The 26,991-nt window shown below is 39.6% G+C and overlaps 1 protein-coding gene across 1 annotated transcript in view; it reads left to right on the top strand.

Moving 5' to 3' along the window:
• LOC120050020 (trichohyalin-like) overlaps window positions 1-23,077 on the top strand; it is a 53,516-nt gene extending 30,439 nt beyond the window's left edge. The window contains exons 3-12 of the mRNA XM_038996931.1: window positions 13,282-13,614; window positions 16,769-16,774; window positions 17,336-17,341; window positions 17,848-17,922; window positions 18,197-18,811; window positions 18,997-19,065; window positions 19,192-19,266; window positions 20,046-20,096; window positions 22,038-22,115; window positions 22,489-23,077. Of these exons, the coding sequence (XP_038852859.1) occupies window positions 13,282-13,614; window positions 16,769-16,774; window positions 17,336-17,341; window positions 17,848-17,922; window positions 18,197-18,811; window positions 18,997-19,065; window positions 19,192-19,266; window positions 20,046-20,096; window positions 22,038-22,115; window positions 22,489-22,535 (1,355 nt within the window). The 3' untranslated portion in view covers window positions 22,536-23,077. The remainder of the gene's footprint in view (window positions 1-13,281; window positions 13,615-16,768; window positions 16,775-17,335; window positions 17,342-17,847; window positions 17,923-18,196; window positions 18,812-18,996; window positions 19,066-19,191; window positions 19,267-20,045; window positions 20,097-22,037; window positions 22,116-22,488) is intronic.
• The last annotated feature ends 3,914 nt before the right edge of the window (window positions 23,078-26,991 follow it).

Raw genomic sequence — 26,991 nt, 5'->3', positions numbered from 1 at the left:
TGTAATAACACACTAAAATGTCTGGGCTAACAATGTAAGAAATAACACTGCAAAGTTGCCTCGGGGCTAGAAGCACGGCTGCCCTCTCTATCGGCGCCATTTTATATATTGACTACGTCCGTCCTAGCTCGCTCATTAATGTCTTAATCGAAATTACGGATTGCCTCTTATCTCCTTGTCGTCCCCTTATGCCATAGTTTGTACATCTCAATTGTCAGTAGAAACCACTTTTGTTTAAGCAAGTCAGCCATATCAGCTATGTTTTTTTAAAGGCAGTAAATGAGGCTGAATGAACTGTTTCACTGAATGGGGCTCAATGAGAAATAGTTCATGACAAATCACCAGTAACCTTCTAAGACGACGTGGTAATATTGTCTAGATAGAGAACGACAGATCAGCTGTTAACAAACATGGCTAGTGGTAATTCAGGCAATTAACTTAAAAACAAACAGTTGAAATCAAATGCAACTTTAAATATCTACTTGTAAAACATAAGATCTAGCATCACTTGTATATTTTGGACTCAAAATAAAAAACATGACTAAATAAATCTATAATATTTACATTGAATTCAGTGTCAGAAAAGCCACCTATTCTAGTGAATAGCTGCTATACTGCACATCTACAGCTGGGTCAGAACATACTGGTTTGGGTTTGAGGATGAACAGGGTTAAACACTGTTGCCAGGGACTACCACATGACACAGCATTGTGCAGAATGTCACAGTAGAAACTTGATGAAAATAGTCAAACTGAGACTAAATTTAAAGATAATTGACAAAAAAAGTATATGGTTTCTGGTGCCTTTTTTGAAAAGTAAAGTCTTGATTAACTTAAGGTGCTGACATGGATACTGTCTGTAAGTGCCCAGATTGTAATGGTTTTAACCCAAACTCAGTCTTTACCCCCAGCCCTGTCCCCTGCACACCCTAACCCAAACTCAGCCTTTACCCCCAGCACTGTCCCCTGCACACCCTAACCCAAACTCAGCCTTTACCCCCAGCCCTGTCCCCTGCACACCCTAAACCAAACTCAGTCTTTACCCCCAGCCCTGTCCCCTGTATACCCTAACCTAAACTCAGCCTTTACCCCCAGCCCTGTCCCCTGTATACTCTAACCCAAACTCAGTCTTTACCCCCAGCCCTGTCCCCTACACACCCTAACCCAAACTCAGTCTTTACCCCCAGCCCTGTCCCCTACACACCCTAACCCAAACTCAGTCTTTATCCCCAGCCCTGTCCCCTGCACACCCTAACCCAAACTCAGTCTTTACCCCCAGCCCTGTCCCCTACACACCCTAACCCAAACTCAGCCTTTATCCCCAGCCCTGTCCCCTGCACACCCTAACCCAAACTCAGCCTTTACTCCCAGCCCCCTATATGGTATGTCTGACTTTCTGATTTGTAAATTCACTGCACTTTCCAACATTGACCAGCAAGTGGCAATGATACTCTCTTCTCAGACAGTAAATGACCACCAGTCAGTTACATTTATTTTGTTAGGAGGGGATGGAAAAGCATTGAGACTATTTGTCATGGAAGCAATTTCACTCATTTACTAAAGTGAATGGGTCCAAAGAGATAAGAGAAGCTAATATTGATATGCACTGTTAAATCTTTACAGCTCAGGATAATATGACTATAATTAAAGAACATCACTACCATCTGCTGGCTGGATCGGTCTTCTGATTTGAATTGAAACAGTTTTCAGAACTTTAGAGATGATTAACTAAAAGATGATGATAGAAGACAGCACCATGCTGTATGATAGCATAAACCCTCTAATGTTGGTCACTAAAAAAAGTATGAAAATGAATGGACTCACTACAGAGCGTCTGGTAAAATGTAAAAATTGGCAGGGTTTGTGACTTTTTTAGCTATTAATTGTGGTTTTATTTCTCTTTATGTGTAAATGTGTGTCTGGATGAAATGTGTTTGTAACATGAGGAGTTGTAGCTGAGTTTGTGTCTGTGAGAAACAGCTCTACTGCTCCACAGTGACCTCTCCCTCCAAACATCTATTTTATTATAGAACCCATTTAATCCAGTCGGACACAATACGGAAGAAAATAAACCTTTTGTACTTTACTGGCTCTAGAGTAGTTAAAGTTGTACATATCAACAAATAATTTGGGCTCCTGAGTGGCGCAGCGGTCTAAGGCACTGCATCTCAGTGCAAGAGGTGTCTCTACAGACTCTGGTTCAAATCCAGGCTGTATCACAACCGGCCATGATTGGGAGACCCATAGGGCGGTGCACAATTGGTCTGGGATAGGCTGTCATTGTATATAAGAATATGTTCTGAACTGACTTGCCTCGTTAAATAAATAAAATATGTATCCAGAGCAATTAGGATTAAGTGCCTTGCTCAAGGGCATATCAACAAATGTTTTCCTAGTTTCCTCAGGGATTCAAACCAGCGACGTTTCGGTTACTGGCCCAATGCTGTTTAGTGCTAGGCTACCTGCCAAACATGTCTGACTAATGGGAAAATACAGTGCCTCTAATTAATTCTATATATTTAGTCATAGCAGATCTTTTTCTTTCTTCAGTAGATTTAAGTTGAGTTTGGTTCAGGATTTACTTGTTCTAAATGATGTTACAGATGATTTTACCATTATCCATTACCTTTACTGATGTTTAAATCAGAGATTCTACTGTAAAACATATGTTGTTATTTCAAGGGGAAATTGGCCGTGTATAGACCCATAAAGTGAATTAGTATAATAATTGAAGTGATATTTAATGTTATTAGGTTTGTTTAGTGTCTCTTGCACAATGGTAGACCTGGTTAGTATGAATGTTGAGGCTTGGACACTGGGGTAGACCTGGTTAGTATGAATGTTGAGGCTTGGACACTGGGGTAGACCTGGTTAGTATGAATGTTGAGGCTTGGACACTGGGGTAGACCTGGTTAGTATGAATGTTGAGGCTTGGACACTGGGGTAGACCTGTTTTATATGAGTATGCCCATGGATTTCCCTGGTTTATAATGGGGTGTAGGGATACACAAGGTTCATACAGGTAATGGGGCTGGATGGACGTCTATTGTCCAATCAAATCCTTTCTGGCAACAACGTTTGTGGTAGAAACAAGAGATTGGGGCTGGGTCACATGTGTTATACCACTGTAATATTAGTTTATCTATGAAATGATTAGTGTATACAGGTCAGAGGTCACAGGACTAAAACATGCCGATAACAGGGTTGGGGTGTGCAGCGAATAGCTGGATATAAGTTACTGTTGGTGACTTGGGGAATACAGGCCTAAGGAAAGTGGGTAACAGGGCTAAGATAGGAAAGTAACAGGGATGAGGTGTTTTGGCAAAGGAACTGGGGTCTTGACTAACACACAGGTCATTTAGGGCCAGGATACAGTTGAAGTCGGAAGTTTACATACACTTAGGTAGGAGTCATTAAAACTCGTTTTTCAACCACTCCACAAATTTCTTGTTAACTAGCTATAGTTTTGGCAAGTCGGTAAGGACATCTACTTTGTGCATGACAGAATACATTTTTCCCAAAATTGTTTACAGACAGATTATTTCACTTATAGCTCACTGTATCACAGTTCCAGTGGGTCAGAAGTTTACATGCACTAAGCTGACTGTGCCTTTAAACAGCTTGGAACATTCCAGAAAAGGATGTCATGGCTTTAGAAGCTTCAGATAGGCTAATTGACATCATTTGAGTCAATTGGAGGTATACCTGGGGATATATTTCAAGGCCTACCTTCAAACTCAGTGCCTCTTTGCTTGACACCATGGGAAAATCAAAAGAAATCAGCCAAGACCTCAGAAAAACTATTGTAGACCTCCGTGAGTCTTGTTCATCCTTGGCAGCAATTTCCAAATGCCTGAATGTACCACGTTCATCTGTACAAACAATAGTATGCAAGTATAAACACCATGGGACCACGCAGATGTAGCCTTGAAGAAGACACACTGCTGTTCACAAGGCCTGTCGTTTTTATAGTATCAGATTAACACTCTGGTCTGTTCTTTGTAACAGGTACAAAAGTATCTATATCCACAGTAAAACGAGTCCCATATCGACATAACCTGAAAGGCCGCTCAGCAAGGAAGAAGCCACTGCTCCAAAACCACCATAAACAAGCCAGACTACGGTTTGCAACTGCACATGGGGACAAAGATTGTACTTTTTGGAGTAATGTCCTCTGGTCTGATGAAAAAAAAATAGAACTGTTTTGCCATGATGACCATCATTATGTTTGGAGAAAAAAGGGGGATGCTTGCAAGCCGAAGAACACCATCCCAAATGTGAAGCATGGGGGTGGCAGCATCATGTTGTGGGGGTGCTTTGCTGCAGGAGAGACTGGTGCACTTCGCAAACTAGATGGCATCACGAGGAAGGAAAATGATGTGGATATATTGAAGCAACATCTCAAGACATCAGTCAGGAAGTTAAAGCTTGGTCGCAAATGGGTCTTCCAAATGGACAATGACCCCAAGCATACTTCCAAAGTTGTGTCAAAATGGCTTAAGGACAACAAAGTCAAGGTATTGGACTGGCCATCACAAAGCCCTGACCTCAATCCTATAGAAAATGTGTGTGCAGAACTGAAAAAGCGTGTGCAAGCAAGGAGGCCTACAAACCTGGCTCATTTACACCAGCTCTGTCAGGAGGAATGGGCCAAAATTCACCCAACTTATTGTGGGAAGCTTGTGGAAGGCTACCCGAAATGTTTGACCCAAGTTAAACAATTTAAAGGCAATGCTACCAAATACTAATTGAGTGTATGTAAGCTTCTGACCCACTGGGAATATGATGAAATAAATAAAAGCTGAAATAAATCATTCTCTTTTTCTATTATTCTAACCTTTCACATTCTTAAAATAAAGTGGTGATCATAATTGGCCTGAAACAGGGAATTTTTACTAGGATTAAATGTCACGAATTGTGAAAAGCTGAGTTTAAATGTATTTGGCCAAGGTGTATGTAAACTTCCCTACTTCAACTGTATATACCATACAGCTCAACATTTCACACACCAAAATGAAAATAGAATCATCTTGAATTTATCTTGATGTCTTATTATGAAGCATTCAGTCATTCTCAGACTGCTCACATAGTAGTGCTGCTTACATCCCTTTCCCTAGATGTACATTAGTAATGAATGTGATGAACAGTCATTCCAATATGATGTATGGTATTTCATTAAATTATGTCATGAGACAGAATTTCAATGAACAATAATAACTAATGCATTCTGTTTTACATGATCATTATTCATGATTCATGATTGGATAATGGATGATCAGTATGGGGTGAGTAATGACTTATTTGTCTGATTTGTTTATTGACAACCAATAACACAAGACAAAGAACAGACCAGAGTGTTAATCTGATACTATAAAAACTACAGGCCTTGTGAACAGCAGTGTGTCTTCTTCAAGGCTACAAATTAAATCAGTTTCTTTACATTTATCAATACTCTCCCCAAATGTTCTCAAGGTAGGTTGGATTATGATGTATAGATGTTCTTAAAATTTTCCAGAATTTTCATATCATAGATCTCTCACAATATATCTGCCATAGAGGTCAACATTTCACATAGTCCTCCCACAATATATCTGCTATAGAGCTTAACATTTCAGAGGGGTTGAGTTAAATGTGGAAGACACATTTCAGTTGAATACATTCAGTTGGACAACTGACTAGGTATCCCCGTTTCCTTTCCCTTTTACATTGTCCTCCCACAATATATCTGCCATTGAGGACAATATTTCACACTCCAAAATTAACATGGAATCATCTTGAATTCAGTTTGATGTCCCAGTATGAAGCATTCTGTGATGTTTAGACTGTTCCAATAGTAGCACTGCTTACATCCCTTTCCCTAGATGTACATTAGTAATGAATGTGATGGACAGTCATATCAATATGATGTATGGTATTTCATGAAATTATTGTAATGAGACAGAAATTCAATGAACAATAATAACTAATGCATTCTGTTTTACATGATCATTATTCATGACTCTCCATCTTGGATAATGGATGATCAGAAGAGGGTGAGTAATTACTTATTTGTCTGTTTTGTTTATTGACAACCAATAACACAAGACAAAGAACAGACCAGAGTTTCATGAAGGATACAAATTAAATCAGTTTCTTTACATTTATCAATACTCTCCTATAACCGAAGATAATTCTCTTGGGAGGTAAGACGGTAGGCATTTGATTAGATGTATACTACCGTTCAAAAGTTTGGGATCACTTTGAAATGTCCTTGTTTTTGAAAGAAAAGCAAATTTTTTGTCCATTAAAATAACATCAAATTGATCAGAAATACAGCGTAGACATTGTTAATGTTGTAAATGACTATTGTAGCTGGAAACGGCTGATTTTTAATGGATATCTACAGTTGAAGTCGGAAGTTTACATACACCTTAGCCAAATACATTTAAACTCAGTGTTTCACAATTCCTGACATTTAATCCTCGTAAAAATTCCATGTCTTAAGTCAGTTAGGATCACCATTTTTTTAAAGAATGTGAAATGTCAGAATAATAGTAAATTTACTTCAGCTTTTATTTCTTTCATCACATTCCCAGTGGGTCAGAAGTTTACATACACTCAAATACTAATTGAGTGTATGTAAAAAAAAAACACCAGTCTCAACGTCAATAGTGAAGAGGCGACTCCGGGATGCTGACCTTCTAGGCAGAGTTCCTCTGTCCAGTGTGTGTTCTTTTGCCCATCTTCAACTTTTATTTTTATTGGCCAGTCTGAGATATTGTATTTTCTTTGCAACTCTGCCTAGAAAGCCAGCGGAGTTGCCTCTTCACTGTTGACATTGAGACTGGTGTTTTGCGGGTATTATTTAATGAAGCTGCCATTTGAGGACTTGTGAGGCGTCTGTTTCTCAAACTAGACACTCTAATGTACTTGTCCTCTTGCTCAGTTGTGCACCGGGGCCTCCCACTCCTCTTTCTATTCTGGTTAGAGACAGTTTTTGCTGTTCTGTGAAGGGAGTAGTACACAGCGTTGTACGAGATCTTCAGTTTCTTGGCAATTTCTCGCATGGAAGCCATCATTTCTCAGAACAAGAATAGACTGACGAGTTTCAGAAGAAAAGTATTTGTTTCTGGCCATTTTGAGCCTGTAATCGAACCCACAAATGCTGATGCTCCAGATACTCAACTAGTCTAAGAAGGGCAGTTTTATTGCTTCTTTAATCAGGATAACAGTTTTCAGCTGTGCTAACATAATTGCAAAAGGGTTTTCTAATGATCAATTAGCCTTTTAAAATGATACACTTGTATTAGCTAACACAACGTGCCATTGGAACACAGGAGTGATGGTTGCTGATAATGGGCCTCTATACGCCTATGTAGATATTCCATTAAATCAGCCGTTTCCAGCTACAATAGTCATTTACAACATTAACAATGTCTGCACAGTATTTCTGATCATTTTGATGTTATTTTAACCTTTTGGGCTAGGCCTCCCGCTTGCGATTTACAGACTACTCCCGATTTACAGTAGCTATTACAGCAAAAACATGCCATGCGATTGTTTGAGGACGGCGCCCCACATCAAAATATTTTTCCACCGGCACAGGTTTCATAAATTCACAAATAGCGATTAAATATTCACTTACTTTTTAAAATCTTCCTCTGATTTGTTATCCAAAGGGTCCCAGCTATAACATGTATTGTCGTTTTGGTAGATAAAATCTTTCTTTATTTCCCAAAAAGTCAGTTTAGTTGGCGCCATCGATTTGAGTAATTCACTCGTTCAACATGCAGAGAAAGGAATCTGAAAATCTACCCCTAAACTTTGTTTCAACAAGTCAAAATACGTTTCTATTTACTCCTCAGATACCCGAAACTGTAATCAAACTATAATATTTCTTAAGGAAAGAAGTATGTTCAATAGGAATCCGATTTTAGCAGGTGCATTGTCTTCATGGTGCGCGCAAACACAAATTTCCAAGACTGTGTCCCTGTCCTAAATGTGATATTTCTTATTTGTTTTTGAAGTTACATGCCTGATACCTTGAACATAGACTGCTGACACCCTGTGGAAGCCATAGGAAATGTCTAATTTCCAGTATGCCCCATTACTTTCCATTGTAACAGCATGGTCTCTCAAAAAATTTGGATTTTCTCCTATTTTCTCCTAAAAATCTGATACTATAATGAAGTACAGGTCTTGTAAACAGCAGTGTTTCTTTAAGGCTACAAATTAAATCAGTTTCTTTACATTTATCAATTCTCTCCCCAAATTTTCCCAAGGTAGTTTGGATTAAGATGTATAGATGTTCTTCAAATTATCCAGAATTTTCACATCATAGATCTCCCACAAAATATCTACCATAGAGGTCAACATTTCACATAGTCCTCCCACAATATATTGTCCATGGAGGTCTATATTTCACATATTCCTCCCACTTTACATCTGCCATGGAGGTCAAAATTTCACACTCCAAAATGAACATGGAATCAGCTTGATTTCAGTTTGATGTCTTATTATGAAGCATTCAGTCATTCTCAGACTGCTCACATAGTAGTGCTGCTTACACCCCTTTCCCTAGATGTACATTAGTAATGAATGTGATGAACAGTCATTCCAATATGATGTACGGTATTTCATTAAATTATGTAATGAGACAGAAATTCAATGAACAATAATAACTAATGCATTCTGTTTTACATGATCATTATTCATGACTCTCCATCTTGGATAATGGATGATCAGATGAGGGTGAGTAATTACTTATTTTTCTGTTTTGTTTATTGACAACCAATAACACAAGACAAAGAACAGACCAGAGTGTTAATCTGATACTATAAAGAAGTACAGGCCTTGTGAACAGCAGTGTGTCTTCTTCAAGGCTACAAATTAAATCAGTTTCTTTACATTTATCAATACTCTCCTATAACCGAAGATAATTCTCTTGGGATGTAAGACGGTCGGCATTTGATTGTGAGGTATTTATTCTAAGTCGGGTGAACAAAAGGACTTGAGTTCTTTTATGTTATTGTCAGGTGTACTGGGGGCGAGGTCAGGTGAAGGAGAGCAGAGAGTTGTGAACAGGCGCACACTTTTTTCAGGCAGGAGAAACCAACAGATGGACGCCACTGCGTCAGAACCACCAGCCCTTCGGCAAAAGTGCAAAACACGCAAAACAGTCACCATAATTTATGTTTAACAATAAACATCTTCGTGAACAACACGGTATAAGCAAACCAGTCCGACGCGTCAACAATTAACACGTAGCACAAACAATTCCACACAAAGACATGAGGGAACAGAGGAATAAATACATGCAGTGTGATTGGGGAATGAAAACCAGGTGTGCAGGGAACAAGACAAAACAAATGGATCAATGAAAAATGGAGTGGCGAAGGCTAGAAAGCCGACCGCCGAACGCCGCCCGATTAAGGAGAGGAGCCGACTTCGGCGGAAGTCGTGACAGTTATCACAATCACACCATGTGTAGTTAATCATGAAACATACACCCCGCCATTCTTCTTCCCGGCTGTATGTAATAACACACTAAAATGTCTGGGCTAACAATGTAAGAAATAACACTGCAAAGTTTCCTCGGGGCTAGAAGCACGGCTGCCCTCTCTATCGGCGCCATTTTATATATTGACTACGTCCGTCTTAGCTCGCTCATTAATGTCTTAATCTAAATTACGGATTGCCTCTAATCCGTTTGTCGTCCTCTTATGCCATAGTTTGTACATCTCAAGTGTCAGTAGAATCCACATTTGATTAAGCAAGTCAGCCATATCAGCTATGTTTTCTTAAAGGCAGTAAATGCGGCTGAATGAACTGTTTCACTGAATGGGGCTCAATGAGAAATAGTTCATGACAAATCACCAGTAACCTTCTAAGACGACATGGTAATATTGTCTGGATAGAGAACGGCAGATCAGCTGTTAACAAACATGGCTAGTGGTAATTCAGGCAATTAACTTAAAAACAAACAGTTGAAATCAAATGCAACTTTAAATATCTACTTGTAAAACATAAGATCTAGCATCACTTGTATATTTTGGACTCAAAATAAAAAAACATGACAAAATAAATCTATAATATTTACATTGAATTCAGTTGCAGAAAAGCCTCCTATTCTAGTGAATAGTTGCTATACTGCACATCTACAGCTGGGTCAGAACATACTGGTTTGGGTTTGAGGATGAACAGGGTAAACACTGTTGCCAGGGACTACCACATGACACAGCATTGTGCAGAATGTCACAGTAGAAACTTGTTGAAAATACTCATACTGAGACTAAATTTAAAGATAATTGACCCAAAAAAGTATATGGTTTCTGGTGCCTTTATTGAAAAGTAAAGTCTTGATTAACTTAAGGTGCTTACATGGATACTGTCTGTAAGTGCCCAGATTGTAATGGTTTTAACCCAAACTCAGTCTTTACCCCCAGCCCTGTCCCCTACACACCCTAAACCAAACTCAGCCTTTACCCCCAGCCCTGTCCCCTGCACACCCTAACCCAAACTCAGTCTTTACCCCCAGCCCTGTCCCCTGCACACCCTAACCCAAACTCAGTCTTTATCCCCAGCCCTGTCCCCTGCACACCCTAACCCAAACTCAGCCTTTATCCCCAGCCCTGTCCCCTGCACACCCTAACCCAAACTCAGTCTTTACCCCAGCCCCCTATATGGTATGTCTGACTTTCTGATTTGTAAATTCACTGCAGTTTCCAACATTGACCAGCAGGTGGCAATGATACTCTATTCTCAGACAGTAAATGACCACCAGTCAGCTACATTTATTTTGTTAGGAGGGGATGGAAAAGCATTGAGACTATTTGTCATGGAAGCAATTTCACTCATTTACTCAAGTGAATGGGTCCAAAGAGATAAGAGAAGCTAATATTGATAGGCAGCACTGTTAAATCTTTACAGCTCAGGATAATATGACTATAATTAAAGAACATCACTACCATCTGCTGGCTGGATTGGTCTTCTGATTTGAATTGAAACAGTTTTCAGAACTTTAGAGATGATTAACTAAAAGATGATGATAGAAGACAGCACCATGCTGTATGATAGCATAAACCCTCTAATGTTGGTCACTAAAAAAAGTATGAAAATGAATGGACTCACTACAGAGCGTCTGGTAAAATGTAAAAATTGGCAGGGTTTGTGACTTTGTTAGCTACTAATTGTGGTTTTATTTGTCTTTATGTGTAAATGTGTGTCTGGATGAAATGTGTTTGTAACATGAGGAGTTGTAGCTGAGTTTGTGTCTGTGAGAAACAGCTCTACTGCTCCACAGTGACCTCTCCCTCCAAACATCTCTTTATTATAGAACCCATTTCATCCAGTCGGACACAATACGGAAGAAAATAAACATGTTGTACTTTACTGGCTCTAGAGAAGTTAAAGTTGTACATATCAACACATAAGTTGGGCTCCCGAGTGGTGCAGCGGTTTAAGGCACTGCATCTCAGTGCGAGAGGCGTCTCTACAGACGTCCAGGCTGTATCACAACTTCCCATGATTGGGAGTCCCATAGGGCAGAGCACAATTGGTCCAGTGTCGTCCGGGGTAGGCTGTCATTGTATATAAGAATACGTTAAATATATAAAATATGTATCCAGAGCAATTAGGATTAAGTGCCTTGCTCAAGGGCATATCAACAAATGTTTTCCTAGTTTCCTCAGGGATTCAAACCAGCGACGTTTCGGTTACTGGCCCAATGCTCTTAAGTGTTAGGCTACCTGCCAAACATGTCTGACTAATGGGAAAATACAGAGCCTCTAATTTATTCTATATATTTAGTCATAGCAGATACTTTTCTTTCTTCAGTAGATTTAAGTTGAGTTTGGTTCAGGATTTACTTGTTCTAAATGATGTTACAGATGATTTTACCATTATCCATTACCTTTACTGATGTTTAAATCAGAGATTTTTACTGTAAAACATCATATGTTGTTATTTCAGGGGGAATTGGCCGTGTATAGACCCATAAAGTGAATGAGTATAATAATTGAAGTGATATTTAATGTGATTAGGTTTGTTTAGTGTCTCTTGCACAATGGTAGACCTGGTTAGTATGAATGTTGAGGCTTGGACACTGGGGTAGACCTGGTTAGTATGAATGTTGAGGCTTGGACACTGGGGTAGACCTGGTTAGTATGAATGTTGAGGCTTGGACACTGGGGTAGACCTGGTTAGTATGAATGTTGAGTCTTGGACACTGGGGTAGACCTGGTTAGTATGAATGTTGAGGCTTGGACACTGGGGTAGACCTGGTTAGTATGAATGTTGATGCTTGGACACTGGGGTAGACCTGTTTTATATGAGTATGCCCATGGATTTCCCTGGTTTATAATGGGGTGTAGGGATACACAAGGTTCATACAGGTAATGGGGCTGGATGGACGTCTATTGCCCATTCAAATCCTTTCTGGCAACAACGTTTGTGGTAGAAACAAGAGATTGGGGCTGGGTCACATGTGTTATACCACTGTAATATTAGTTTATCTATGAAATGATTAGTGTATACAGGTCAGAGGTCACAGGACTAAAACATGCTGATAACAGGGTTGGGGTGTGCAGTGAATAGCTGGATATAGGTTACTGTTGGTGACTTGGGGAATACAGGCCTAAGGAAAGTGGGTAACAGGGCTGAGATAGGAAAGTAACAGGGATGAGGTGTATTGGCAAAGGAACTGGGGTCTTGAGTAACACACAGGTCATTTAGGGTCAGGATATGCCTGTAAATGTACTTGATTGTATAGATTTGAGGGTATTGGCATGTGGGTGTTAGGGTTAGGGCATGGGGGTAACAGGGCTGGGGTGTGTGGGTCATTGAGTTTAGGTGTGTGGATAAGTGGACTGAGGTATATAGATATTGAGGTTGAGGAATAGGGATAAATATCTGTTCATGTTATTATAGGCAGAGCACTCTGTCACAATTGTGAACAAGAATAAAACATACTTTTAAATAAATAAATAATCAAAATGGATGACATGTTAGGCTTACTAGTGACATAAGATTTGCATAGTGGCATGTCTGGGAAAGATGTGGGAACAAATGGGATAATATCATTCTAGATTGTAGCATCACATTCTTCTATGACATATATACTTTCCTTCAAATGAATCTGCCTGTCTGGGATTGTGGGTGTTGTATTTTAGAATTGACATGGTCCTGGTTGTTGTATGTCTATTGTAGATTTTAATTCAGCTGTGTTTATAAATGTACTGAGAGGATTTGTGTTCCTGACACAGATGATGTCATTCAACATGAAATGTTCTCTCTTTCTGAACAGATCAGTTTAAACTCACCTCAGAAGACTATGTGAGGGCTGATGTTGGTGAAGTGGTCACCCTCCTCTGTCACCTCCCACCTGACACCAGTGCTGTTGCCACGACGATCAGGTGGTTTAAAGAGACAGAGTGTATTTACCTGTATCAGAATGGTCAGGTGACAGAGAGGAGTGGCTATGAGGGCAGACTGAGTCTGATCACCCAGGAGCTGGAGAGAGGCAACGTGTCTCTGAGGCTGAGAGACTTCAGGGAGTCAGATACAGGAGACTACGTATGTCAGGTCATCCATGGAGTACAGAAGGAGGAGGCTGCAGTGGGTTTATGGGACAGAGGAGGTAAGTGTTCTAGAAGTCCAGTAATGTTTCTAAACACCTAAACAACAACAATAACAACCAGTCTCTTTCCCTGTACAGAACACTTGTACTTTCTCATGTAGGTAGGAGTTCATAGTAGGAGTTACAGATGAATAGACTAGATTCATTCTGAATATCAACTAGTTACAATGCATATTACCATCACTCTGAGCTTTGAGCTGGTCCTAAAGCATTAGAACCATTCCAGCATTACTGTCACGTCCCTTGATTGTCATTAGTAATGAATGTGATGAACACTCATACCCCTCTGATGTATATCACATCACTATGGTATTTGAGAGGATAATGTGACATATGGTGATTTGAAGGTAATGATAATAACTAATGCATTCTGTTTTACATGATCATTATTCATGACTCCATCTTGGATAATGGATGATCAGCATTTGTTGAGTAATTACATATGTGTCTGTTTTGTTTGACAACCAATAACACAAGACAAAGAACAGACCAGAGTGTTAATCTGATACTATAAAAACTACAGGCCTTGTGAACAGCAGTGTGTCTTCTTCAAGGCTACAAATTAAATCAGTTTCTTTACATTTATCAATACTCTCCCCAAATGTTCTCAAGGTAGGTTGGATTAAGATGTTTAGATGTTCTTCAAATTATCCAGAATTTTCATATCATAGATCTGCCACAATATATCTGCCATAGTGGTCGATATTGTACATTGCCCTCCCACAATATATCTGCCATAGAGGTCAACATTTCACACACCAAAATGAACATGGAATCAGCTTGAATTCAGTTTGATGTCCTAGTATGAATCATTCTGTGATATTTAGACTGTTCCAATAGTAGAACTGCTTACATCCCTTTCCCTAGATGTACATTAGTAATGAATGTGATGAACAGTCATATCAATATGATGTATGGTATTTGATTGAATAATGTAATGTGACTGAAATTGGATTGAATGTAACTGTAATAACTCATACATTTTGTAATACATTATCAATATTCATTCCTTTCCATCTTGGATAATGGATGATCAGGAGCATTACCACAAACCTCCCACAATATATCTGCCATATAGCTCAACTTTTCACACACCAAAATGAAAATAGAATCAGCTTGAATTTATCTTGATGTCTTATTATGAAGCATTCAGTCTAACGGTTTTGACTTCAGGTTATTGTTTGTAGGGGTGCCAGGTAGTTTGCACCGACCAGAGAAAATATGGATTTCTCCTTTTTGTTTGGGAGGGAATGAGTCCTGTCTACTCTCTTTTCAGACAGTAAATGACCACCAGTCAGCTACATTTATTTTGTTAGGAGGGGATGGAAAAGCATTGAGACTATTTGTCATGGAAGCAATTTCACTAATTTACTCAAAGTCTGGATGGACATACATTTTTCATAAACCCTTAAAACATTGGAAATAAGTTCAAACAACATTATTCTTTGCGTGGGTTGTATTACCAACATAAATGATCACACACATAATAATATAACAAATAATGAGCTCTGGTTCCTCCAGAAAAGTCCCGTACTTCAGGCCTAAAAGAGTCCAGCCCGGTAAATGAGGTCAGTGAACTCAAGTGACCTTAATCACGCAATGTTTGTCCATTCATAAAGTGTAGTGTGAACCCAGTCTCAATCATACAATCAAAATATCAACTCTTCTACCACACAACTATAAAGTATATCACATTTCAATAAGTCGTAAATCATCACGGTATACATCACTCTAAAACGAATTAAATACTGTACGCAAAATAGTTGTTGTCAATCGGTCAGTCAGACCTTCCAATCCGCCAACAGATCTCAAGCTGAGAACAACTGAGATGTGTTTTCCAAAGGAAGCAATGAGTGGATCCGATCCTGGTTAAACTTGCGACTAGGCTACAAAGCACACTTTTAAATACAACAAAACAAACGGAGTAAAGACGATTCAGAACTGAGGGTTGAACACATGTGGTGGCATTTTCCTGTATTACCAAATGAGGAGAGTTACAAACCACACACCAGTCAGAGTTATACTTAAACTTCCTCTTTAATAATATGAGCTTTAAAATAGCCCTTTGACTTTCAACAATTCACTATCTATAATGAATTTTGAAAGTCACTACACAAAAATACAAAGATCTTTTATAGCCAAGATACACCCCTCTCAACTTACATGACGAACCACAGATCTTAGGAACTCTTCACAAAGGGACTTTTACTTGAGAAAGGAGTATCCCTTAGCCAGATTGCATTCGGTATAAATTATCGCTCAGTTTGGTCTCTAAAACGAGGTTCTAATCTCGTTCCTGGTACTTCATAGTACAAAAAACATTACCTCATCCAAGGCATAACTCAATTGTCAATTCTAGATACTCCCATCTCAAGTAAACCCCCTCTTGACCCCACTCCTGGACAAGCTCACTGAGGGGAGTGAGCCTCTAGGTCATACACTACCCCAGGATAAGCGCACATACATTGTGGAGACAATTAATTGGTTCCCCATTAATCACGCCATCCCTTCACATGGTTTAAGAATAGGTAAAGACACATTCACATATGAAGACAATGTTCCATTTTGTCCTCTTCCCTTTCTGATATTCTGCATAGCACCAGAAACATGTAAAAGACAAGCCTGACCTCTCCCCTCTCTGGGCCCCAAGTGACTGAGCCCTAGCTGAGGGAAAAGTGCAACTGCCAACACTATAGTCCAAAAGGATACATTCTAATGACAAGTATCTCACATAAGCATATTATATAAATAAAACATCTTATTTATCTATGTTACCCAACAAATTCTGATTCATCCGCCACACACATCCTCATTTGCGTCTCCATCGCAACCCCACTTTTGAGCAGCTGATGCTGGATATTTAATATGTAATTAAAGGGGAGGCGCCCTATTGGAAGGAGAAGCACTGAGACGGTTCAGACAAATTCAGGGCGTCACAAGACATTCTCAGACTGCTCACATAGTAGTGCTGCTTACATCCCTTTCCCTAGATGTACATTAGTAATGAATGTGATGAACAGTCATTCCTATATGATATATGGTATTTCATTAAATTATGTAATGAGACAGAAATTCAATGAACAGTAATAACTAATGCATTCTGTTTTACATGATCATTATTCATGACTCTCCATCTTGGATAATGGATGATCAGAAGAGGGTGAGTAATTACTTATTTGTCTGTTTTGTTTACTGACAACCAATAACACAAGACAAAGAACAGACCAGAGTGTTAATCTGATACTATAAAAACTACAGGCCTTGTGAACAGCAGTGTGTCTTCTTCAAGGCTACAAATTAAATCAGTTTCTTTACATTTATCAAAACTCTCCCCAAATGTTCTCAAGGTAGGTTAGATTAAGATGTATAGATGTTCTTCAAATTATCCAGAATCTCTTATCATAGATCTCCCTCAAAATATCTGCCATAGAGGTCAACATTTCACACACCAAAATTAAAATAGAATCAGCTTGAATTTAGCTTGATGTCTTATTATGAAGCATTCAGTCATTCTCAGACTGCTCACATAGTAGTGCTGCTTACATCCCTTTCCCTAGATGTACATTAGTAATGAATGTGATGAACAGTCATTCCTATATGATATATGGTATTTCATTAAATTATGTAATGAGACAGAAATTCAATGAACAGTAATAACTAATGCATTCTGTTTTACATGATCATTATTCATGACTCTCCATCTTGGATAATGGATGATCAGAAGAGGGTGAGTAATTACTTATTTGTCTGTTTTGTTTATTGACAACCAATAACACAAGACAAAGAACAGACCAGAGTGTTAATCTGATACTATAAAAACTACAGGCCTTGTGAACAGCAGTGTGTCTTCTTCAAGGCTACAAATTAAATCAGTTTCTTTGCATTTATCAATACTCTCCCCAAATGTTCTCAAGGTGGGTTGGATTATGATGTCAGATGTTCTTCAGATTCTACTGAATGTATATTCCATAGAACCCTGCCTCCTGACACAATATCCTGTATCTGCCATAGAGCCCAATGCTGGTTATCACTAACAATGAACATAATCATTTGATCAGAGATAGGACAATAACAAAACAACATTATTTATGAAGTTAACCAGATCTCATTGGTGCCCACAGTGCCTACATGAGGGAGGCTTGAGTGACAGGAGAAATCTGATTGGTCCTGTTTGTTCTGTATATAGTGATGTAGTCTACCACACAGAACTCACCTCTCTGTTTTACACCATAGACTCAGGATCAGAGTATTTACAACATGAGACCCAGGAGGACAAGCTGAAGAGGGAGGCATCAGCTGGTGAGCTTGGTAAGTATGAGAGAGTCTGGAGGAGAGAGGATTGAATCAGGGAACATGAGTGATGTCATTCAGTTTTTCAGACTAATTCATTTGTAATGTATCAAATAGTCAATAGACCAGTTGATGATTTGTTCAGCTCTGATAACTGTTGACTGGAGGAAATAATTACTAATAATTGTACCACCTCCATCAAATGATAATGTCTTTATAGGTAAACTACTGAATGAATTAATACATTACTTATTCCAACAACCAATTAAATATGTTAATTGCTCTCTCTCAGAGTTGAAGATGGAAAAAGAATTAAAAGAGAAATTAAGACAGGAGATGATGAACCAACTAGAGGAGAAAGACACACAACTGGATGATATGACCCAGGAAGTGAGAGAGAAAGACAGACTCCTGGAGGAGAAGAACCAGATAATGGGACAGAGGGAGAAACTATTAGAAGAGAAAGAAAACCAACTGGAAGAGAAAGACAAGCAACTAAAGGATAGAGACATTCAACTAGAGGCACTGAGAAAGAACCTGCAGGACAAGAACAGCCAAGTAGAGAACTTCAGAGTCCTACTGCAGGAAAAAGACCTTCAACTAGAAGACAGCAACCACAGACTGGGGGAGAAGGACAGACTACTGGAAGAGAGAGACAAACGACTGGAAGAGAGAGACAAACGACTGGAAGAGAGAGACAAACGACTGGAAGAGAGAGACAAACGACTGGAAGAGAGAGACAAACAGCTGGAAGGGAGAGACAAACTACTGAAGGGAAAAGCAAATGAACTAAAAGAGAGGAGGCAGGAAGTAGAAGAGAAAGATAACCTACTAGAGGAGAGAGAGAAGCAGTTAAAGGAAAGAGACAAACAGGTGGAGGATGTCAACAATGAAAATGCTGAACTGGGTAAGATTATTCACACCATTAATACATTTAGTCTTCTGTACTTTCCTCAATTCTCAGGTTATTGTCGACTCTCCACTGAGTTGTGAATATTGTTTCCCATCACTTCATACTTTCCCTCTGCATCATATTTCTGTCTAAAGTCTTTAACACAGAATTCAGATCCTAGTCCTCCTTTGTTATTTCAGCTCAACAGATATGTGTTGTGAAGACTGAGGTAGAGAGACTGAGAAGAGAGATCTCAGCCCAGATGACTGGTGAGTGAGATATGTGATACTTAACATTTCAATAGAAACCCAGAACTCCCCTTCAGTAGGTCTATGTGCCTTCATGTGTCACTGAGGTAAATGTTCCCATTCTAAATGGTTGTTCTATTATTTTAGAACCTGGAGAGACGTCAGATACAGGTTCCATACTCCCAGTCAGGAAGAGACACAGCAAGGACCTTCCTCTATCCAGTGAGTTATCAATATTGTCCTGTTGTCTCCTACTGTTTCTAGTCTATAGTGGACCATCCTTCACTTAGTGAGTTATCACTATTGTCCTGTTGTCTCCTACTGTTTCTAGTCTATAGTGAACCATCCTTCACTTAGTGAGTTATCAATATTGTCCTGTTGTCTCCTACTGTTTCTAGTCTATAGTGGACCATCCTTCACTTAGTGAGTTATCAATATTGTACTGTTGTCTCCTACTGTTTCTAGTCTATAGTGGACCATCCTTCACTTAGTGAGTTATCAATATTGTCCTGTTGTCTCCTACTGTTTATAGTCTATAGTGGACCATCCTTCACTTAGTGAGTTATCAATATTGTCCTGTTGTCTCCTACTGTTTCTAGTCTATAGTGGACCATCCTTCACTTAGTGAGTTATCAATATTGTCCTGTTGTCTCCTACTGTTTCTAGTCTATAGTGGACCATCCTTCACTTAGTGAGTTATCAATATTGTCCTGTTGTCTCCTACTGTTTCTAGTCTATAGTGGACCATCCTTCACTTAGTGAGTTATCACTATTGTCCTGTTGTCTCCTACTGTTTCTAGTCTATAGTGGACCATCCTTCACTTAGTGAGTTATCAATATTGTCCTGTTGTCTCCTACTGTTTCTAGTCTATAGTGGACCATCCTTCACTTAGTGAGTTATCAATATTGTCCTGTTGTCTCCTACTTTTTCTAGTCTATAGTGGACCATCCTTCACTTAGTGAGTTATCAATATTGTCCTGTTGTCTCCTACTTTTTCTAGTCTATAGTGGACCATCCTCCGTTATTCGGAAGAAGACCAAATTGCAGCGTGGTAAGTGTTAATGATTTATAAAAAATAAATAAAAAACAGTTGAACAAAATGACAACGAACAGTTTTGTCAGGTGCAGCAACACAAAACAGAAAACTACCCACAAAACACAGGTGGGAAAAGGCTACCAAAGTATGATTCTCAATCAGAGACAACGATAGACAGCTGCCTCTGATTGAGAACCATACCCGGCCAAACACAAAGAAATACAAAACATAGAAAATGAACATAGAATGACCACCCAAATCACACCCTGACCAAACCAAAATACACGCATTAAAAAGCCATCTACGGTCAGGGCGTTACAGTGAGTTATCACTATTGTCCTGTTGTCTCCTACTGTTTCTAGTCTATAGTGAACCATCCTTCACTTAGTGAGTTATCAATATTGTCCTGTTGTCTCCTACTGTTTCTAGTCTATAGTGGACCATCCTTCACTTAGTGAGTTATCAATATTGTCCTGTTGTCTCCTACTGTTTCTAGTCTATAGTGGACCATCCTTCACTTAGTGAGTTATCAATATTGTCCTGTTGTCTCCTACTGTTTCTAGTCTATAGTGGACCATCCTTCACTTAGTGAGTTATCAATATTGTCCTGTTGTCTCCTACTGTTTCTAGTCTATAGTGGACCATCCTTCACTTAGTGAGTTATCAATATTGTCCTGTTGTCTCCTACTGTTTCTAGTCTATAGTGGACCATCCTTCACTTAGTGAGATATCAATATTGTCCTGTTGTCGCCTACTGTTTCTAGTCTATAGTGGACCATCCTTCACTTAGTGAGTTATCAATAGTGTCCTGTTGTCTCCTACTGTTTCTAGTCTATAGTGAACCATCCTTCACTTAGTGAGTTATCAGTATTGTCCTGTTGTCTCCTACTGTTTCTAGTCTATAGTGGACCATCCTTCACTTAGTGAGTTATCAATATTGTCCTGTTGTCTCCTACTGTTTCTAGTCTATAGTGGACCATCCTTCACTTAGTGAGATATCAATATTGTCCTGTTGTCTCCTACTGTTTCTAGTCTATAGTGGACCATCCTTCACTTAGTGAGTTATCAATATTGTCCTGTTGTCTCCTACTGTTTCTAGTCTATAGTGAACCATCCTTCACTTAGTGAGTTATCAGTATTGTCCTGTTGTCTCCTACTGTTTCTAGTCTATAGTGGACCATCCTTCACTTAGTGAGTTATCAATATTGTCCTGTTGTCTCCTACTGTTTCTAGTCTATAGTGGACCATCCTTCACTTAGTGAGTTATCAATATTGTCCTGTTGTCTCCTACTGTTTCTAGTCTATAGTGGACCATCCTTCACTTAGTGAGATATCAATATTGTCCTGTTGTCTCCTACTGTTTCTAGTCTATAGTGGACCATCCTTCACTTAGTGAGTTATACATGTTGTCACAAGCCGGCTCATAGCCTGTGACAAAAATGAGGGGACACGAACAACAGGTATAGGCCAATTAAAAGTGTTCTTTATTATAAACAAAACTATTAACTTTAAACTAAGAAAAAGGAATTAGGTGTGGAAGTATCATAATGTAAGGTGTATGTAAAGTGCATGGATGCGTGAATATGTGTGTGTGAATATGACTGAGTGAAAACTATGCAAAACTACAAAGGAACAAACAAAACATGAGCATACCTGGCGGAGCAGAGAGAGAGAGAGAGAGAGGTGATTAGTGAAGCAGGTTTTTTATACCCTGAGCCCAGGTGGCTCCAATCACTAACGACCCTCCTCTGCCTGCAGGAGGAACCGCCCCTGCAATGCAGAGGAGGAGCCGTGACAATGTTGTCTCAAACTGTCATCAATCTTGATATTCTCTATTTTCTCCAATAATCTATATTTCACTCTGATGTGTAATGTATTTGTAGTTTGTTTATACTATGTTTTAAATGTGTCTCTGATGAGTCAGTATGTTGACCAGTTCTCTATGTTGTGTTACAGTGGGAGGAGAGACCTCAGATACAAACCCCACACTTCCACTGAGGAGGAGACACAGCATGGAGTTACCTCCTCCAGATAGTGAGTTATGGATGTAGATTATATTATATTTGACTCTGTTGTACATCCTCCAGATAGTGAGTTATGGATGTAGATTATATTATATTTGACTCTGTTGTACATCCTCCAGATAGTGAGTTATGGATGTAGATTATATTATATTTGACTCTGTTGTACATCCTCCAGATAGTGAGTTATGGATGTAGATTATATTATATTTGACTCTGTTGTACATCCTCCAGATAGTGAGTTATGGATGTAGATTATATTATATTTGACTCTGTTGTACATCCTCCACATAGTGAGTTATGGATGTAGATTATATTATATTTGACTCTGTTGTACATCCTCCAGAGAGTCAGAGTGTTGATCAGTGCTGTGTGTTGTGTTGCAGTGGGAGGAGAGAGCAGCAGTCCAGACTCCCCAGTGTCTCCCAAATAACAGAACTGGAGAGACGGGTGAAAGAAGAGAGGGATGAGGAGAAGAAAATAAAGCTGGAGAGGGAGCTGAAGAGGGAGTCTGATAGGAGGGAGGAGATGGAGAGAAAGCTGGAGAGATTTAGAGAGGAGAGAGAATGGGAGGAGGGAGATGGAGGAGAGACACAGACAGGAGATAGAGGAGATGATGGAGAACTATGAAGGAGAGGCCAGAGTTGAAGCAGAGAGAATCCTGATGAAGATAGTCCTACCTGAGTTACAGAGGAACATCATGATCTACAGAGATAGACAGATGAAGGAGAAGGAAAGACAGATGGAGGAGAAGGATAGACATATGGAGGAGAAGGATAGACATATGGAGGAGAAGGATGGAGAAATGGAGAGACTAAGACAGAACTTGAAAGAGGTCAGTGAAGCTCACTCAGTGTTGGAGGGGAAACTGCTGCAAGAGGGGAGAGGTCAGAGGGCACTAATAGTTAGAGAGACAACTGTTTTGTGTAGGGGTTAGAGAGGAGACTAGTTAGAGAGACAACTGTTTTGTGTAGGGGTTAGAGAGGAGACTAGTTAGAGACAACTGTTTTGTGTAGGGGTTAGAGAGGAGACTAGTTAGAGAGACAACTGTTTTGTGTAGGGGTTAGAGAGGAGACTAGTTAGAGAGACAACTGTTTTGTGTAGGGGTTAGAGAGGAGACTAGTTAGAGAGACAACTGTTTTGTGTAGGGGTTAGAGATGAGACTAGTTAGAGAGACAACTGTTTTGTGTAGGGGTTAGAGAGGAGACTAGTTAGAGAGACAACTGTTTTGTGTAGGGGTTAGAGAGGAGACCAGTTAGAGAGACAACTGTTTTGTGTAGGGGTTAGAGAGGAGACTAGTTAGAGAGACAACTGTTTTGTGTAGGGGTTAGAGAGGAGACTAGTTAGAGAGACAACTGTTTTGTGTAGGGGTTAGAGGGGAGACTAGTTAGAGAGACAACTGTTTTGTGTAGGGGTTAGAGAGGAGACTAGTTAGAGACAACTGTTTTGTGTAGGGGTTAGAGAGGAGACTAGTTAGAGACACGTGTTTTGTGTAGGGGTTAGAGAGGAGACTAGTTAGAGACACCTGTTTTGTGTTGGGGTTAGAGAGGAGACTAGTTAGAGAGACAACTGTTTTGTGTTGGGGTTAGAGAGGAGACTAGTTAGAGACAACTGTTTGTGTTTTCATGTGGTGATGTCTCATATCTCATTACTATATAGAAAGTGTTTTGTTGCTTTGTATCACTCATGGTATATGTTACTTCAACAATATTGTATTAAATCAGTATCACTAAATACCATATCAGTGGTTCTGTTGTACAGTAGTAAGCACACTTTGGATTACATTTTCTGTCCCCCAAAATACCTTGATACTCACAATATAGTGTGAATATTGTAACTTTTCATTTACGATGTATGTAAGATGTCCCCTTTTAAATGTTCTGATTATTTAGTGGAGCTTTGTCCTTTGAGAGGGCTGTTTTTACATCAGAAACTGTATTTATTTAAGACACATATTGATGTCATAAGTCAATGGTGCCACCTGACAATGATTTTAAAAGGCAGGATAATGATGATTTAAATAGTTTACCTTTCCACATCTGTCTACACTTGTAAGATATCCAGACACAATGCATGTCTGACTACCTCAGGAGGTGTTCAGGAAAATCACAATCACATCATAATGTGTCTTTTAATCATCTAGCCCAGTGGTTCACAAACTTTGTATCGTCCCGTACCCCTTCAAACACTCAACCTCCAGGGGTCTGCACTGCTATGCTCTCTACTACACCATGCGCCCTACCCTACCCTGCGCACACACACACACACACACACACACACCTCCTGAATAGTCCAAACACACACACCACTAAAACATAAGTGATGGAGATGAGGGAGGTGAAGGTGAGGGAGAAGGAGAAAATGAGTTAGAAGGTGAGGGGTGGAAAGAAGAAAAGAGTGAGGACGTTCAGGGTGAGAGGTGATGAGAAGGAAAGGTTGCTGATGGAGGAGGTGAGTGAAGAGGAGAGGAGGCTGGCGAGAGGTGAGGAGAGGGGACAGGCGAGAGGTGAGGAGAGGGGACAGGCGAGAGGTGAGGAGAGGGGACAGGCGAGAGGTGAGGAGAGGGGACAGGCGAGAGGTGAGGAGAGGGGACAGGCGAGAGGTGAGGAGAGGGGACAGGCGAGAGATGAGGAGAGGGGATTACCTGTAAATGAACAGAAACAATCACACACAAAGGTTATAACTATCAAGTAGTTCAAATGTAGTCTGATACAAACATCAAATACATTATTATTAAGTGTTGTCATGCTAGTGACCTGTACATCCTCCACAGACAACCACAACACATACAGTGTTGTGGACTCCCTAATGTCATGGTCCTCCAATGACCCATTAATGGTGCTCTTCAGGGTTGTGAAGCCCGCTGCTGCCTGGAGGGTAAAAACCTCACTCCAGGCATCATCCTCCCCCACTAACTCAAACATCTATATAACAAAAGACCAACATTAACAATTGTAATTCAGCCTGAAATGTACATTTATAGTAGTGAGTTTATCAACAAGTAAATTAATGACTTACCTGAATGGATTCAGAGAGCAGGAATCTCCTAATCCGCTCCATCCTGGTATTAGATCTTAAAGGGCCCTCCATCAGGCTGCTCTGGATGAGAGACCCCCCTCTGTCTTCTCTCCTCTATTGACTACAATATGCATTACTGTCAGTGTTAAGTTATAAATATATTTAACTTCTCTTGGGTAGGGGGCAGCATTTTGGAATTTTGGATGAAAAGCATGCCCAAATTAAACTGCCAGCTACTCATCCCCAGAAGATCAGATATGCATATTATTAGTAGATTTGGATAGAAAACACTCTGAAGGTTCTAAAACTGTTTGAATCATGTCTGTGAGTATAACATAACTTATTTAGCAGGCGAAACCCCGAGGACAAACCATTCAGATTAATTTTTTTTGAGGTCACTCTCTTTTCAATGAGTTTTCATTGGGAAACTTTCTTGCAGTTCCTACCGCTTCCACTGGATGTCAACAGTCTTTAGAAATTGGTTGAGGTTATTCCTTTGTGTAATGAAGAAGTACGGCCATCTTGAAGGAGAGTCACTTGAAGTGTCCTGTTAGATAGAAGCGCGTGACCAGAAAGCTAGCTACAGTTGGTTTTAATCCTGTATTGAACACAGATCATCCCGTCTTCAATTTTATCGATTAAAAAAATACCTAAAGTTGTAATACAAAAGTAGTTAGACATTTTTTGGCAGAGTTTACAGGTAACATTTGAGATATTTTGTAGTCACGTTTCACAATTTGGAACCGGTGTTTTTCTGGATCAAACGCTCCAAATAAATGGAAATTTGGGATATATATCGACGGAATTAATCGAACAAAAGGACCATTTGTGATGTTTATTGGACATATTGGAGTGCCAACAACAGAAGCTCGTCAAAGGTAAGGCATGAATTATATTTTTATTTCTACGTTTTGTGTCGCGCCTGCAGGGTTGAAATATGCTTCTCGCTTTGTTTACAAAGGTGCTATCCTCAGATAATAGCATCGTTTGCTTTCGCCGAAAAGCCTATCTGAATTCTGACATGTTGGCTGGATTCACAACCAGTGTAGCTTTAATTTGGTATCTTTCATGTGTGATTTAATGAAAGTTTGATTTTTATAGTAATTTTTATAGTAATTCATTTGAATTTGGCGCTCTGCATTTTCTCAGGCTTTTTGCCAAGTGAGACAGTAGCGTCCCGCCTAAACTCAGATTTTTGGATATAAATATGAACTTTACCGAACAAAACATACATGTATTGTGTAACATGAAGTCCTATGAGTGTCATCTGATGAAGATCATCAAAGGCTAGTGATTAATTTGATCTCTATTTCTGCTTTTTGTTACTCCTCTCTTTGGCTGGAAAAATGGCTGTCTTTTTCTGTGGCTATGTACTGAGCTAACATATAATATAATAATATGCATACATTAGCATGTGGGACAGAGTAGGAGGCAGTTCACTATGGGCACGCAATTCATCCAAAAGTGAAAATGCTGCCCCCTATACCAAAGAAGTTAACACCTGTTCTGAGTGTTGTGCCCTTCAGACACTATCAGAAGGTAGAAACCAGTCTACGTTCATACTCCTCCTGTCTGGACCCCACCTGGCTATCTGAGGTTCTGACAATACGACTGGTTGTCTGAGAACACAAGGCTGCAGCAGGCCTGATGAAAACAGACACCTGTCAGAAGATGCTTGGACTCGTTCACCTTGTTATGACCAGATACTTGTGATGCAAGGTCAAGTTTCAGTCAAACCCACTTCTGAGCTTTTAATTGCTGATAAGATGGTTGCTGCTGTCAGGGGGAGGTTAGATTTATTAAAATATTGCCAGGGAAAGTCACGCAAGGGGGACTGGAGAGGCTATATCAGTTACAGGATGTATACTGTC

The sequence above is a fragment of the Salvelinus namaycush genome, chromosome 1, assembly GCF_016432855.1.
Source record: "Salvelinus namaycush isolate Seneca chromosome 1, SaNama_1.0, whole genome shotgun sequence".
NCBI classification, from domain to species: domain Eukaryota; kingdom Metazoa; phylum Chordata; class Actinopteri; order Salmoniformes; family Salmonidae; genus Salvelinus; species Salvelinus namaycush.
The sequence above is the reverse complement of the archived record's forward strand: the minus strand, read 5'-3'. Positions and strand labels throughout refer to the sequence as shown.